The sequence below is a fragment of the Actinia tenebrosa genome, unplaced genomic scaffold, assembly GCF_029948245.1.
Source record: "Actinia tenebrosa isolate PJP-AT-01 unplaced genomic scaffold, QUT_ActTen_1.0 PGA_scaffold4__44_contigs__length_22323623, whole genome shotgun sequence".
NCBI classification, from domain to species: Eukaryota; Metazoa; Cnidaria; class Anthozoa; order Actiniaria; family Actiniidae; genus Actinia; species Actinia tenebrosa.
In genome coordinates this window covers 11,709,045-11,725,250 of record NW_028292581.1, presented here as the reverse complement: position 1 = coordinate 11,725,250, position 16,206 = coordinate 11,709,045, and the positions used below count along the sequence as shown (strand labels likewise).

General features: G+C 39.2%; 1 protein-coding gene across 1 annotated transcript in view; it reads right to left on the bottom strand.

Annotated features, from left to right (window-relative positions):
• Positions 1-14,205, bottom strand: part of LOC116288025 (vacuolar protein sorting-associated protein 8 homolog) — a 39,557-nt gene extending 25,352 nt beyond the window's left edge. Inside the window, exons 1-20 of the mRNA XM_031694742.2 lie at positions 14,041-14,205; positions 13,063-13,128; positions 11,559-11,653; positions 10,989-11,076; positions 10,330-10,362; positions 10,000-10,054; positions 9,040-9,084; positions 8,785-8,864; positions 8,448-8,534; positions 7,971-8,038; positions 6,529-6,582; positions 5,833-5,935; positions 4,977-5,033; positions 4,818-4,895; positions 4,237-4,278; positions 3,218-3,298; positions 2,327-2,410; positions 2,125-2,211; positions 1,138-1,212; positions 390-425 (exon numbers count right to left, since the gene is read on the bottom strand). Coding sequence (XP_031550602.2) covers positions 390-425; positions 1,138-1,212; positions 2,125-2,211; positions 2,327-2,410; positions 3,218-3,298; positions 4,237-4,278; positions 4,818-4,895; positions 4,977-5,033; positions 5,833-5,935; positions 6,529-6,582; positions 7,971-8,038; positions 8,448-8,534; positions 8,785-8,864; positions 9,040-9,084; positions 10,000-10,054; positions 10,330-10,362; positions 10,989-11,076; positions 11,559-11,653; positions 13,063-13,128; positions 14,041-14,202 — 1,476 coding nt within the window. The 5' untranslated portion in view covers positions 14,203-14,205. The remainder of the gene's footprint in view (positions 1-389; positions 426-1,137; positions 1,213-2,124; positions 2,212-2,326; positions 2,411-3,217; positions 3,299-4,236; positions 4,279-4,817; positions 4,896-4,976; positions 5,034-5,832; positions 5,936-6,528; positions 6,583-7,970; positions 8,039-8,447; positions 8,535-8,784; positions 8,865-9,039; positions 9,085-9,999; positions 10,055-10,329; positions 10,363-10,988; positions 11,077-11,558; positions 11,654-13,062; positions 13,129-14,040) is intronic.
• Positions 14,206-16,206: the final 2,001 nt, after the last annotated feature.

Sequence of the window (16,206 nt, the reverse complement as noted above, 5' to 3'; positions counted from 1 at the left end):
ACAAAATTAAAATCTTGTATCACAAAATATGCGACCTCCAAAATCGAGGAATAAAAACATCGTGAAAATATCAAGTAAAAGAAGGTGCTATATGATATTTCACATAAGCACCCTAATAAAATTGTTTAATATCGTGGGAAAAAAAACAACAACATTGTTTTAAGCCGCCACCATCAAGAAATTGTCAAGAGGTCGCTAAACAGAGGTTGTTCACTTGCCACAGTGCATCCATCAAATGTTATTTTTCCAAGCAAAAAATCGAAAAAATCGAAATTCCCATTCCATATTCTTTTGGGACCGCCTCTCAAATGGGTCAGCAGTGTGTTCATATGTGATATCAATAACCATTTGATGTTAAGGATTAATAATGAGTTAAGATCAGTACTCACATCTTTCCAAGTCCTTATTGTCAATACATGTATAGACTAAAAAACAAATACCAATGTTTAATGACTGGTCAGGGCTAGACTATTAATAATTAGAAGAAACCTACTCATGGTATATCACATATCCTGCACTCCGATAGGCTGTGCTACTAGTGGTCTATCAGTGATAGATTGTCTCAAAATGTTTGCAGTTCACATTGAAGTGCGAGTCATACTAAGCATGGCTCAGTCCAGGGATGGGTTGGGTGAATAAACAGCTTCCACTCAGGCCCCTGATCAGTTTCAATATATGTTCAATGTATTTCATGTAAACAGGTAGTCTCATGCACAGCCGCTATTGGTGTCGTTACACAACGCTCACTCCGCTGACTAGCTACTTTTGGTAGTGAACGTTGCGTGACGACACTAATAGCGATTTTGCACCGTAACGTGACGGCAGCCATGTTAGATGGCAGGAACAATACATTCGTTTTGCATGAGAAAGAATTCAACTACCAAGTACAAAGGGACTTTATTGTTCTGCCATCTAACCACAGGCAGTCCAAGCTGGATTATGGCGCCGGCACATGATGTACAAAACCTCTATAGCAGCTGCATATGAGACTAGCAAGAAGGAAACAAAACAAAATAAAGAAAACCTATGCAATCTAATATCCTTTCATAATCATCCTGGGTACAATCTTACTAACACTAAACTAGCACTTTTTCTAATGGAACTTAAGATATAGATGTTTAGATGTGGACAACAAACCTTGCTTCCAAGGACCAGCATCTGACCATTAAAGACGTTGATGGTCTGGTAACAGGAATATTCACTAGCTGCAGCCTGTAATGACACAACACATCATCTTCATGAGGAGAATGAAAGCAGATTTTTGCAGAGGAAGGTACACTACAGGTTGACTTGCCCTCCCACGGCAATGTAGTATAAAGCAGTTTTCATATGACTTTCAGAAACTAATGAATAATTAATGAGCCTTTGAACCAATTGAATTTTATCGGGTCTAAAACCAATCGGTTATGCTTTGTGGCTTTAAACCCGATAAAACACTCCTGCTTGTTTATTAAACATCACACGAAAAGCTAAGGGCTGTATGTGTCTTATCACGACCGTGATGTTATCTAGAAATTTGATTGGCTGATTTTTTCCCTCGCGCATTGTGATTGGTCTGGAAGTGCTGTTACCTTGGTGGTGACTGTGTATTTGTGCTGTGTTTCAGGTATTTGACTGGATGGAGAGTAAATTCTTGCGCAATGTGATTGGTCTAGCAGTGCTGTGACTTTGGAAGCGAACATGTCCATGCCATATTTATGCCGTGTTTCAGGTATTAAATTGGATTGGAAGTAAATTAATGCACGATGTGAAAATGGTCTGGCATAAGCCTTGCTGCATTCGTTCAATGAGCATTTCAATATTAATACTCCAATAGTGGTTTAAGGTCTAAAATATTTATAAAATTAATGCAGCTTTAATAATGGATTTAGCAGCTGTGGATTCCACAGAGTGGCTCTTCTTTCACTGGATTCCAATTGGCATTTAGAAGTTGATTTTTGCGGAGGGGGGAAAACCGGAGAACCCAGAAAACCCTTGAAGCACAGGAGAGAACCAACAAACAACTCTACTTACATACAACACCGAGCTCGTCGGGACTCGAACCCTGGTCGCATTGGTGAGGGGTGAGTGCTCTCACTGCTACGCCACCCATGCTTCTTACATTTACTACTTTTTATAACTTACCAAGGCCTTACTGACATTGCCACCAGTTGACAAGGACTTGAAGTAGCTACTGCTGTAAACTAGTTGCACGTCACTCAGATCTACCACCTGAAAAAATATGAATGCATAAATTAATCTGTGGGGTCCTTCTGAACCAAAAGCTTTCCTAACTTGATTATAAAGCCAGCATGTATTTAAAAATACAGAAAAATGAATTACCTACCTCCAGTTCTTCCCGGCTTCTTACGTCTAGAACATGAAGCTTTTCTAGTGTGTCTAAGGTACTGATCACGTGAGGGTTTAACCACTGGAAAAGAGCAACATTATCTTTACTTACTACATACACTTAGTGGTATGAGTAGGTAGTAAGTAAGTAAGTAAGTAAGTAAGTGTTAGAGAGGGCCACCTAGGGGTACAAAGTAAAGGGATGTAGGTGTGGGGGTTGACAGAAACAACTGAGATGAGAGCTGGTATTAGACAACTGGTATTAGGGTTGGGAGGGGCACTAGGGATGAGGGTTGGAGAGGACTACCTCGGGGTAGGATGGGAGAGGCACTAGGGATGAGGGTTGGAGAGGACCACCTAGGGGTAGGATGGGAGAGGCACTAGGGGTGAGGGTTGGAGAGCACACCTGGAGATAGGATGGGAGAGGCACTAGGGGTGAGGGTATGGGGTTCTGGCTCTAGAGACACAAGACATGAGGTTTGGCACACACAGGGGTGGGGATTAGATCAAAGAAGCTAGGCAAGCCCTGGGACTTGAAAAAGGGAACACTTGGGATAGGGGTAGAGGTGCACATGCAGTAATAGTAGATGTACGATAATTTATGAATATAGTCTCCAACTCCTGCTTTAAGATTTAATCCAAATAACGAGTTTATCCTCTTTACAATTTCGATCCTCTCTCACAACATCCTTTCTCTCCAAAACATCTCTCTTGCTCTCACGGCTCTTCACTCACACGTCACTCAAACTCCCTCCACAGGGAGCCCAGTCCTTATCATTCTCTCACAGTAGATACCTTTAAATAATTTACAGGGAGCAGTATCTTGAAGAAGATAGAAGAAGATAGAAGAGAGAAATGAAAGATGCTATAAAGAGAAGAGCACACTTACATGTAAAGCAATCAGTTTGTAGTTGGTCTCAATTCTTTGTAAAAACATGAACTTCACCTCTTTTTCTTCTGTGCAGTGAGCCTAAACATAAAGGATAGAAATTAGATGGTTCATTTTGGCTTGTGTACATGTAGATAAAGAAAAACCTCTTTCATATATTCTTCACAATGTAGTAATAACACAGCAGTAGTATAATAATTCCACCCAATTCCAGCCCCTGCCCTTACCAACTCATTGTATCTCGTAATGTCAAATTTTTAGTCAATTATTGAATAAAAATTTGACATTTCTAGATACAATGAGTTGGTAAGGGCAGGTCCAGGGGCTGGAATTGAGTGACTAGCCATGGCCATCTGGCTCCCTGAATAAAGAGTATTAGTCAAATCCAACTAGTGGTCTATCAACAATGCTTGTTGGATGAGCTACTACTAGGCTATAATTTATATCTTTCTAGTAGCAAAGTGTGTCAGCTTCGAAAACCAAAACATAATTTGTTTGTATCTATATATTTGACTGGCTAGTTGGATTTGACTAAAACAATATTTTTGTAGTCCTCTCACCCTCATGGCCTATGAGGCAATAGCCCATTTGGCCTTCGGCTTCATGGGTTATTGACTCATAGCCCATTCGGTCTTGAGGACTAATTCTATTGCTACATGGGAAGCACCGGTGGCGTGCCCTGCTAATGCACCGCCTCTCACCAATGCGGCCCGAGTTCAAGTTCTGCTGATCTCGAAGTCGTATGTGAGTAGAGTTGTTTGGTTGTTCTCTCCTGTGCTTCGAGGGTTTTTCTCCGGGGTCTCCGGTTTTCCTCCCTCCTCAAAAATCAACTTCTAAATTCTAATTTGATCTTTGGGCTTTCACTTAGTTTGGAGCCTAGCTCTGTTGTGATTGTCCCATGCTGTGATACAACGGCAAGAAGCTTTGTAGATGTGAATGTAAAATCTAAAGAGGAAGCAATTACTGGCTTTCTAGATAACAGACATCCCCTTAAAACTGCCACCACTGGGTTACTTTACCTGAAAGAAATAAATGGTGTTGCCTCTACCAAAAGCTAGAACCTGTCATTGAGATGAAGTAAATAAAATGATGAGAATAAAGTGGATGGAAGAAGAACCTAGAAAAATAAAGTGAAGGCATGCGGAGAGAGAAAAGAGCAAGGGTAGGTGGGTGGATGGAGAGGGTTTTTAAAGGCTGGAGAAAAAGAGAGAAAAGGATGGATTGAGTGGGGGGGGGGGGGGGGGGGGGGGGGACAAAGAAAAAGACACAGAGTGAGACATAGGAGGATGGATGGTAGGGTGGGATGGAGCTGGATGGTGAAGGCTGAAGAGAGAGAGAGAGAAAAAAAGAAAGAAGAAAAGAAAACAAGGGAAAAAAGGAAGAAAGACATAGATGAAGGATGGAAGCAAAGACAGAAAAAGTAAAGACAGAAAGGAAAAACAGGAGAAAAAGGGAGAAAAAAGAAAGGAAGAGAGAAAGAAAAAAGGAAAGAAAGGAAGAAAAGAAGAAGAAGGGGAGGGAGGGAGGGAGGGAGGGAGGTAAAAAAGGTAACAAGAGATTTAAAAAATCCACAAAGTAAAAGACACACTACACAACTTACAGGGTCAATAACTTTTTTATTGGCGACCTGAATGATAGCAAACTGCCAGGAAACAAGTGGAAGAGAATCAACAGGACCCTGAAAGATAACCAATCAAATGTCAGATGGATAATTGACATGTGTCAAAAGAATCAAAAATGCCATAGGAAAAAGACTTACCCTGAGAGAATGGGAGAACAATACTTCCATACTTGGTTTTAATGTAAGAACTAAGATCTACAAATAATACAAAACATTCATCTAAGGAGACATTTAGAGCTTTGAGAAAGCTGTACACGACTGCTCTAGAGACAAATAATTAAATACAGTACAGCCCAGAAATATATGTACATTTGATCAGGGGCTGATTGCTGCTCACAATTTGTTCACACCTTTCTGCATTGCTGTTCGCAATTTGATCACAATTTGATCACAAGCATTTGGTGTGATCAGCTCATGATCTGCTCACACAAAAATTGTGATAAATGTACACGTTCCTGGGCTGTGTTGTATATGTTTATATCCTCAACTGTGCATTGGCTGTGCATCGGCTCACAGCCAGACTATAAAAGCCACAAAAAGTATTTTTTAAGCTATTGACCACCTGTTGGCCAAAATCAGCCAAAAGTAGGCCAATTGTTGATTGACACATGTCATGTCAACTAGTCATGAAGTATGTGTCTGATTACCTATTGTTCAATGCATAATGTGTAGCTCCAAAAATTATCCATAACCCCCCTCACAGAGGAATTTTTCAAAGACACCCCCTACCCCCCAGAAATTCCAATTTTCTTCCATACAAACTCTGTAATTTTTGTTCGTTCAATGACCCCCCTACTCTTCAGAAATTCCAAATTCCTCTGTGGGGTGGGTATGGATGATTTCTGGAACTACACAATGGCTAAATGCTAAATTCCAATCCATTCTGTCAGTTAGCAATGCCCTGGAGAGTTACTTTGATCACCTCAGAGGTTGTTTTAGGTTTCAATTATAAAAGTTCAAGCAGGAGGATAGCTAATTAATGCAGTTACTCTACCTTAGTCAGGGTGACTAGAGCCAGCAATGAGTACTCATACATTGGATGATCTTTCATTCCACTATGCATGTGTAGTGGAGCCATGGTACACACCTCACCACGACTATTTATACAGATAGCGAATAAATACTGAGCAATAATGTCAAATATAAAATGTAATGATAACGTGAAGCCATAGAGCACACACCCTAATATCCTGCACACGTGGGGCAGTGTCACTGAATGCATAGTTTGTTTTATCATATAATTATCCATTAAAATACCTATATTTCTCTTTTTCGAAAAACTGATATTTTCACATGTGAAAATAACATGTTGTTTTCACATGTGAAAATATCGTTACCATGTGTATTTAAGCTATTAGTTAGCTATTAATAAAAAGCTTATTAAGTTGATTTTATGGATAATTATATAATAAACAGAATATTACATGGGCGCTTGGAGATAAGAAATTTATCTTCTCGTGTTGAAAATCTCTCACTCTTTCGCTATGCTCACTCGTGAAAGATCTTTTCAACACTCGAAGATAAATTTCGTATCTCCGCGCGCCCTTGTAATATCCTCTATTTATCATCTGCAGGAGCATGCAGACATTATTGAGTCCCCTAGCCCTTCCCCCCTTCCCGCAAACTACAGTGTACGCCTTTGATATCACCAATCATAAAACTAGTATTACTTATTTGCGTGTCCATTTACCTTCCAGAGAAAAGACAAGTAGATTCATAGCTTCTGACACCAATTATTAACCTCCTGAAAGCAAAAGAATTGATTGAAATGTAATTCAATGATTTTGAACCACAGCTATTACTGTATAGCTTTGTACATGGATATTTGTAAATGGTTGATGACTATAAAATCTCCATTACCTCCTATCCTAGCATGCACCTTCCATCAAATTAACATAGCTAAATGTACTCCCACCCCCTCTTTTCTCACAAATCTGCTTCAGCTCAGCATTTTCATGGTCATACTACAAGCAAAAGGCAGCTGAGTTGTCTTGGACTTGTAATAATTATTATGAAATGACTCTCCTGATGAATTTAAACCTATAACACTTTAAGAGGATAATTTTTTAGAATTTCTGTACCCCCTCCCCATGAGGGATCAATATCCCACCCCCTCCCCATGAAGGATCAATATCACACCCCCTCCCCATGAAGGATCAATATCACACCCCCTCCCCATGAGGGATCAATATCCCACCCCCTCCCCATGAGGGATCAATATCACACCCCCTCCCCATGAGAGATTAATATCACATCCCCACCCCATGAGAGATCAATATCACACCCCCTCTCCATGAGGGATCAATATCACACCCCCTCCCCATGAGGGATCAATATCCCACCCCCTCCCCATGAGGGATCAATATCACACCCCCTCCCCATGAGGGATCAATATCCCACCCCCTCCCCATGAGGGATCAATATCCCACCCCCTCCCCATGAGGGATCAATATCACACCCCCTCCCCATGAGAGATTAATATCACACCCCACTCATCACAAGAGATCAATATCACATCCCCTCCCCATGAGGGATCAATATCACACCCCCTCCCCATGAGGAGTGAATATCACACCCCCTCTGCATGAGGAATGAATATCACACCCCCTCCCCCACAAGCGGTCAATATCAAGAGGTTGGTTGGAACCATAGTTAATGGAGTGGAGTGGTTTGGAAACTCCATAGAACAAAGCTATTGTTTTGCGTTTGAGGTTGAACTTTATCACCACATGCTACTGACTGTGCACAATGAACCAAAGCAAGTATGGCTGAATATACTCATTTCCATATTATTTTCATGTATGAACATTTTGAAAGTGAAAACTTTCATTCGATGACCAAAAACCATGCAGATAAATATCCGTGCAGATACAGTTAAGTTACTAGATGATAAATAAGAAAGCATTAAAAAAAAGGCAATTTCTTTTTCAATAAACAATTAATGTTAATCATATAGGATTAATTAACAAATAATTAAAAAAACCTTCTATATTTCAGAATACTGTGAACAAATGGAGCAACTTTTCCTTCTCTGTGCACGGTCAATGTCATATAAACACAGGATAAAGGTGGATACGATAGACACGATAGGTTTCCCAACCATTCCTCTCCATTAAATATGTTGGAACTTACTTGAAACTCAGTATAAAGACAGATCCACCACTGTCACTACAGATAGCTACATTTGGGTCATCAGTAAACTAGAAATTAGAGGGGAAAAGTCACTGTTATGAATAAAGTCAGTGACACTTGAAAAAATATCAGTGACAGCACCAATGACTAGACCATGAAGTGAAATGCCAGGCATTGAGTTCGCAGCTTCGCTCTTTGTTGTGCACATTTCTGACCATGTGATGTCACTCTTGGGAGTTGATTCTTTCATGTGTAAATATTTTAATAGTATGTAATAATATTTTTATTTTTTAAATATTTTAATATTTATGTTGGTCACAGAGAACCAGGGAATGTCATGTGATCTGAAATGGGCAATTTGCATACGCAGCTAGCTGAAAAAATCTATTTAAGTCACATGAGAGATGAGATTTTTATAAATTAATAAATTGAGGCATGTCATAAACCTTTGGTAGACTACATTTTGAGAACAAGTACCATGATATGAAGAACAGCACTTCCAAGGGGATGTGCATCCAGAATAGTCCTCAGCAGCTTCCCTGTTTGCAGGTCCCACATGGTAATCTGACAATATCAAAAGCGACCCATAATCAATCTTAATGCATCTAGTTTTCTTACACTGTCCCAAGCTGGCAGAGTGTTCTCCTGTCTAAAAAGTTTTAAACCAATCATAGCTCTCACTGCTACGCCACCCGCTCTTCCCAATATTAAAAGTATCATAATCATAATCATCATCAATGCATTTAGTTTTCTTAGGCTTTGCCAAGTCGGCAGCTGAGTGTTCTCTCGCCTAAAAGTAAATATTCCAGGTTACCTGTCCTCTTGCATGACCAGCTAATAGCCTTGTACAGTCTTCGTTAATACCCAGTGCTGTCACAGCACCATATTCTCCACCTGAAATCACAGTAGATTTTTTTAAAAATTCAATCATATCTGGTAATTTTGTCTTCTTACGAATAGTTTTTAATAATAATAATTACGGTTATTTCTAGGAAATTAAACCGCATAATAAAATAGTAAAATACAAAATGATGTAATTTATTTCAAAAGACATGAAATTAAAAATTACCCATTGCAGTGTTTCCTAGAACAAGCTTCAATGTTTGCTTAGGATCTAAAGAAAAGGACATTAATAGGTCACCAGGGACTATTTATTCAAATTATCAGGAAGAAGAGGGGTGGGGGAGGGTGTTATTCATATTAGTAGCCAAAGGGATAAGGTTATAAATCGTATGTGGTTTCATTCCATATGCAGACCAACTACTACCATACAGGCACACTAAAGCCTCTGTTACATGCCAAGTTAAGTCTTTTATTTGTTAACTACTATTTGGAAAGCACAGTTGGCGTAGTGGTGTAAACGCTCGCCTCTCATCAATGTGACCCGAGTTCTAAACCCGCTGGGTTCGGTGTTGTATATGAGTAGAGTTTGTTTGTTGGTTCTCTCCTGTACTTTGAGGGTTTTCCGGGTTCTCCGGTTTTCCTCCCTCCACAAAAATCAACTCCTAAATTCCGATTCAATCACGGAATGAGGGCCACAGGTTTGTTAGCCACTGGCTATTAAGTGCTACCCTTGTGAAAAAAGGACATTTTTTTTTTTACAATTTCCCTCATACATATTAAATAGCTGTCCAGGCAAATGTAACAACTAATGATTTTTACCCTCAGGGTAAAAGGTACCAAGACTGAACAATTTACTCATTTCCTATATGACAGAAGGGACAGCTCTAGAAGTGACAGAAGTCTGATAATGAACCAAACATAGATATCCTGAATTAAAACTGTCAATATCTAATGTTGGGTACATACTGTATCTTATTTCCTGAAAAAATCCCTATGAGACGTACCGGCTTACTCTCAAGTGGTACTTTAATTAGATTTGTGGCACCCTAAGGGGTACCAAATCATGGATTTGGAACCTTAAATGGTATGACGAGCATTCCCACCCCTTTTGAATAGGACTCTCCCCCCCCCCCCCCCCCCACCCACCTCCAGGCCCAAACTGAACAGTCATTAACTGTGTCCTTACCAAAAATTAAGATTATTCCGTGAGATGTCCCAACAGCTATAAGAGATGATACAGCCTAATGGAAACAAGGCAAGCAAGAGAGTTTTTAATGAGATTCCTGAATTACAATGTACCATAAACTATCATTTTTAAAATAAATATTTGTAATTTATTTTTTTCAGGCTGGTATCTTAAAAATCATGTGTTCCGATTGGCTGCTTTTGAGATTTTGTGCAATTCTGAACATAAAATTCCAGAGAGCGTTGGTGTCATGCTAGAATCTTATGTTAAACAATGGCCTATTGGGGTGCTATATATTAATTTATATCTTGATATTATTGATAAACTTACCATTGCTGTAGGTAAACCTGCATCCACTTTGGACTGGAAAAGAAAAATTGATACTTTTCATTATTATTATCATCGCATATGATACCTGGCATGGCCTGACAACAAACAACTAATTCAGAGCAAATAGTTAATAACCACTTCTTAAATAAAATTTTTCTACCTATCTTTCCTTTTGGCCCAGTCATGTAGGTTGAGGCTTGTCAAAGACAAATGCTTTTTGATTTGACCCTACATACAGTATCACACACGCTGCCATTCCATTCAAAATAAGTACACTCAGTTTATCTCACAGGGCTTAAAATAAGGGCTGATAAGTCAGTGGCCATGATGACAGGCCAAATTAGTCTTTGCTCTCTCATACTTCATTTCTGTTACTGGTCAAAATGACCGGCAAGGGAAAAATTTGACTGGACAAGTTCCAATCCTGGGTGGACATTGTCCGATGTCCGGCTGTTATTTTGAGCTCTGGCTTATGACTTTTGACAAATGTTAAGGGAAATTAAAAAACCTGTAAAAAATCCTCAGTCACATTATAAAAACAAATATTTTAAATTCATTCAAAATACATATAAAGTAAGGTTGTATTAAACCTGGGACTCAAGCCACAGGATCCACAGAGGTGTAATGGTCAGTCCCTTGTAGCTCTAAACTATACTTACACATGCAGAAACCATTTGAGAAGAGACATTCTTGAGGATAATGTGTCGTAATATGGTTCCATGTTTATTGGTTTCTTGCTTCTTTGGCCTGAAAAACAAAATTAATTTGTCTTAAAACGCAAACATTTTGTACTACATGTATGTAGTACAAATCAGAAGTACCAAAAAGGCATATTATTTTAGTCTAAATACTGTTGTAAATGAAGAAAAAAGTTGACTTATAAAGTCCTGACCATATTTTGCTTTGATCAATAAATATTGATAAGTCCTGAGGACCACATTTTGCTTTGTTTCAATAATAATCATCAATAAACATCTCTAAATAGCTTGCAGACCCAAGGATGAATAATGATAAAATATTAAATAATTTTTCACATTATAGATCTTATTCATTTGTGTGTAATGTTTTCACATTTCAAACCATGTGTCATATTTCCATTCAAAGATTAAGATTCTTTGTTTGCGTTGTATCCATATTAACATATCTTCCCAAATTCTACAGGTAAACAAAGAAACAGTACTCATGGAAAAGCCAGGTGGTCTGCGATGGGAAAATTAAATACCACCTACACAAGATCAAGGTTTAGAGGTGAGGACAGGGCTTCATCATGCAAGATTGACGCTAATTCTGGGTCATAATCTACTCCACTAAGATCATCATCCTTCTGTGAAAAAAAACATTTGTTTTAATATCTTTGAGTCATATTTTCAACTACAATAATCACTGCCATCAAATCTGTTTAGATCAGTGCTCAAAATACACAGTAATAGCCAGTCAAAATTGGCACTTGTCTTATGGCAAAACGCCTACGGTAGCTTAGACCTGTGCTCTTGAAGAATCACATTGACTGGTTACAGGGCTGTCAACTCTCCCGGATAAACCGGGAGTCTCCAGATTTTGGACCGTATCTCCCGGTCTCCAGATTAGAGTATCAAATCTCCCGGATAATCGCTAAAGCTGACTATTTCTTGTCTTGTGAGACTCGACTTTCACAACCATAAAATTCCAATTATTTTGTGTCACGTTGTTTGTGTCACGTTGTTTGTGTTATCTTAAATCGCTAACAAAATCAAAACGTTCCTCATAAACTGTTCTTGCAAGCAGGCCATTGTAATATAAGCGATAATCTGATTTGTCAGAAATAAACCAATCACATCAAATGTTACAAAGCAAAAGACGTCTTTTCGCACGCTTTTTGACGCGCTGTGACGTCATGTCCCTTTCCTATCAATATCTCCAGATTTGAATATCTCGGGGGTTGACAGCCCTGTGGTTACATTTTGATCAGTTCATTGTGGCCAATCCTAATCTCCAGCAGTCATTTTATTTCTAGGTTATCTAAGATACAGCAATCTCTCATAAGCACACACAATTCCTGAATGCACTTCTTTAGAAAAAACAGTTTACACTAATATTCTTGTTGTAAAACTAGAGAAGCAAATTCAATGGCGATTTTATCACAATCCCAAATGCCTGCGACTTTATGGCAAGAGAGTATTGAAGTGATGATGTCACAAATTTGTTTTTAAAGACATTTAGGTGACATTATCAGAAATTGCATGTAAATATAATGTTATAGTGTGAAATTTCAGACCGATAGAGAGAAAAACGGCTGAGATATAGGTAATTAAATACAAATATATGCCCATACATTTTCTCTTATTTGAGGCTAGATCCAACTTAACCTGGTTGGATCCAGTCCAAAATAAGAGAAAAATTAATGTTTGGGGCTTTTTTAAGGTTAATTACCCAATATCTCCATTTCTAAAGCTTGGAACAGCCTTAAACTTGGCAGAAACGTAGTCAATGGTGTGTTCTCTTCAAATGTGAACACTTCAAAACTGAATTAAAAAACTTCAAATTTGATGACGTCACACTTCGGTACTCTATGGTCTAGATGGGTGTGGTAAGTTTAATTTTGTGACACCCAAATAGGTACCGAATCCCAGATTTGGAGCCCTAATAAGGTACGCCAAGCATTCCTGCCCTTTGTAGTCACAGTACCCCCTGCTGGTTTTCCATGCTGTCATTTTGTCACAGTAAGAAAATCTAAATTTATCATACTAAACTTACTTCATTGAGAATACTCTCAAGTGTTGGGATACTCTCTACTTCAGGTAAGTCAAGTTCAATATCAACCTAAACAAAATAGAAATACATCCATCTCACCACAGCCCAAGACATCTTGCTTCTTGACTTCCGTCAATAAAAAAATACTAACTGTTGCAGAACAATGGAATTTTGATTGAAAGAAGCCAAGGACCCAAACATCTTGAAATATTCACGAACGAAACCATCACATACTGTAGTTAACATGCCAACTTTTTTTTACAAAACCTCATCACAAGTTGCTTTGTGTCACCAGTCAATCAATCTCATGAATAAGAGAGTGTTCACAATTTATCTAGTGGAGTGGGGGGCTATGGGGCTTTTAAGTTTTGAAAAAAAATTATTTGACGGCCACCCCACTCAAACCTAACATCTTTTCAGTGACCCCCACCCAACCACCCAAAACAAAAAAAATTACAGACCACCAGTTGTCACAAAACATTATGGTCCCTCCCCCAAGTCAATTTTTGACGATATAATGACAGCCAATTGACACCAATCATGTATATTATGGGTTAGGTAACTGAATACAGTACTGCTTCCGCCTGAGAGCCAAACAAAAATCAGCAAAATGCAAAATGCAAATAATCAATGACGGAGATCAACAAGAATCATCTTATGATGACAAAGTGAAAGGTTTTTGCTAGCCCTCGCTATTAAAAACATGTTTGAAAGTCTTTTCAATGAAAATAAATCATTATGGTAAATTTTGTGGGCTTTAATCTTAGAACTGGCAAGTAGTGTAAATCAAATTATTCGTCCATTCAAAGGTTTCTTTTGCAGAAAAAAAAAACGTTGAAAAAAATTTGAAAACTTTGAAGGAAACAATATTTTTATGGTTCTAATAATGCAAGGTTCGTATTCTAAGACTTGGTTTTTAAAATCTTCTCTGAAATGGTTTAGCCTTCTTGTCAAAAATATGTGGGAAATGACAAGACATACCGCATCAGAGACGAGGCTGCTTGACCTGAAAGACTGTCTGTCCCTTGAACGAGTTGTAAATGCTGCATCAAATGACTCTAACGACTGTAGATCATTGGAAGCAGAGAGAAGTCCAGCCAAAACACTGTCATCTGTGGATGAATACCCTCCACCGTCCGCCATCTTGAATAGCTGACCAGGCTCTCTCGTCCACAGGAAGACAAACACCAGTCATTTGACATCCCCCGCAGCCCCCACTGAGGCATACCCGTGGGCATAGCCAATTGGCATAGCAGGGATTCCACCCCATTTCCACATATATTTGGTTCCCTGGTGGTCGGGGAAAGCTCTTCAATTCACAGCTTCGGCTGCATCCCGTGGACTGACCGGAGACTGTACTTTTCCATTATGGGGACTGGGACAGATTGAGCTCCTCGTGTGAGTTTACGTAGTCAATGAGGTTGAGACGAAGAAGGTAAGATTTTCATAGCATTATTTCATTATGTTTTTCTGAGCCATCGATCGAAAAATTGCTTTTCATTCTCTCTATGATAAAGAAAAAGAAAAAGACAAACAAAAAGGGAAGCAAATAAGCTGTTATTATATGGAATAAATATTGAACACTTCAATCTTTTCTTTGTCGGCGAACACATTTCTGCAATAGATATATTAAATATCCAAAAATAAACTGCTCAAAAGGTGACGCGGGGACTTCACTTTCATTTTCTTTCCTTCAGGGCGGGGCTTTCATTACCTTTCCGAGGGTAAAAGTGAATGCCCCGGGTATGCCTCAAGGGGGGTGCGGGGGAGGGGGTGCGGGGGATGTCAAATGACTGGTGTATTAACAGCTCCTGAGCCTCTGAGCGACCTCTGGGCTGAACTAATAAATAAGCCAGCGCACGGCTAACTCGCACATTAAAATGGAATTTAGCTAGCGTGCTGGGCTATGCGGAGGCAAGAAAACCGGGGAATTGAACCCGGAGAAGAAAAAAATCCCGAGACCCCAGACGTGAGAGGTGAGTACACTACCGCTACACCACCCTTGATTTCCAAGTGATCAAAGTAAGAATCGGATGGCATCTGATTCTGAAAATGCAAAAACTTCTAGTTTGCGTATAAATTTATTCGCTAAAAAAAGTTATCGAAAAGGGGAGGGGGGAGATGGTATTCCTTTGCGTTGCTAACCGGTATCCATACAAGAAATCTGTTCCTCCCAGTCCTTGCATAGAAAATGGCCCTTCTCTTGATTTTTCATTTTGTTTTTGGGCCCTCCGCCGGCCGCGGGTGGCCGTATTAAGCGGGTGGCCGTAAGGCGGGGTTCCACTGTATGCCCGTAGATAGGAGCAGAACCCCACACCTCCACGAGAACTTTACTCCAGGCAAAAATAGAAATGCAACGCTAAACTTGCTTTTTTTGGGCAATAGGCCTTTTGCAATAGTTAGATAATAGTCTGACACGTGATCGTTACTGCATGGCAATTCTATCTTTCCGCCGTTGCCAACCACGCTCACGACAACCCTGAACATAACATGGACTTGAATCTTCAAACGCCCTAATAACTTCAATAGAGAAGATTCCTACCACCTTAGTTCTACCTGGACCAGACGAAATCGTCATGTTTTTCAAAAATTCTACGCGTTTTATCTGTAATCTTACATTTAATCAATTTATTGTTTGTTTGTCCATCCAGCAGATCCTTCCCCAAAAGACCTTTGGCTGAATTGATTCGTTATCAAAGTAATATATCAGCGCGTGACTAATTAACCCATTGGCACCATCAAGAGAAACAAAGACAAAAACATGGCGGGCCATTTTGACAACAATGGATGCTAATAATCTATTGTCAAATGGCACCAACCTCACCCGAGAGGCTGCGATGGCCTTCGTCTTTCGCGACTACGGCCCATAAGTGATATATTAACACATTATATTAACATATATAAACCTGTATTGGCAGCTCGCTCACAATTGCAATAACTAAAATGATTTCAAAATATAACTTAAACAACATTGGCGGTGAACAACACCAGTTGAATGAGCATGTCTCAATTCTCATGGGATGTTAGATAAATAAAACAAATGTATGTGTTTTGGTGAACTTGTTCAGTATCGTAGCATCTATGAAAAAGTTTCCCACCAATAAATTTGTGTTCCTTGGTAAAACACTTTAGTGCATGCAGACAAGA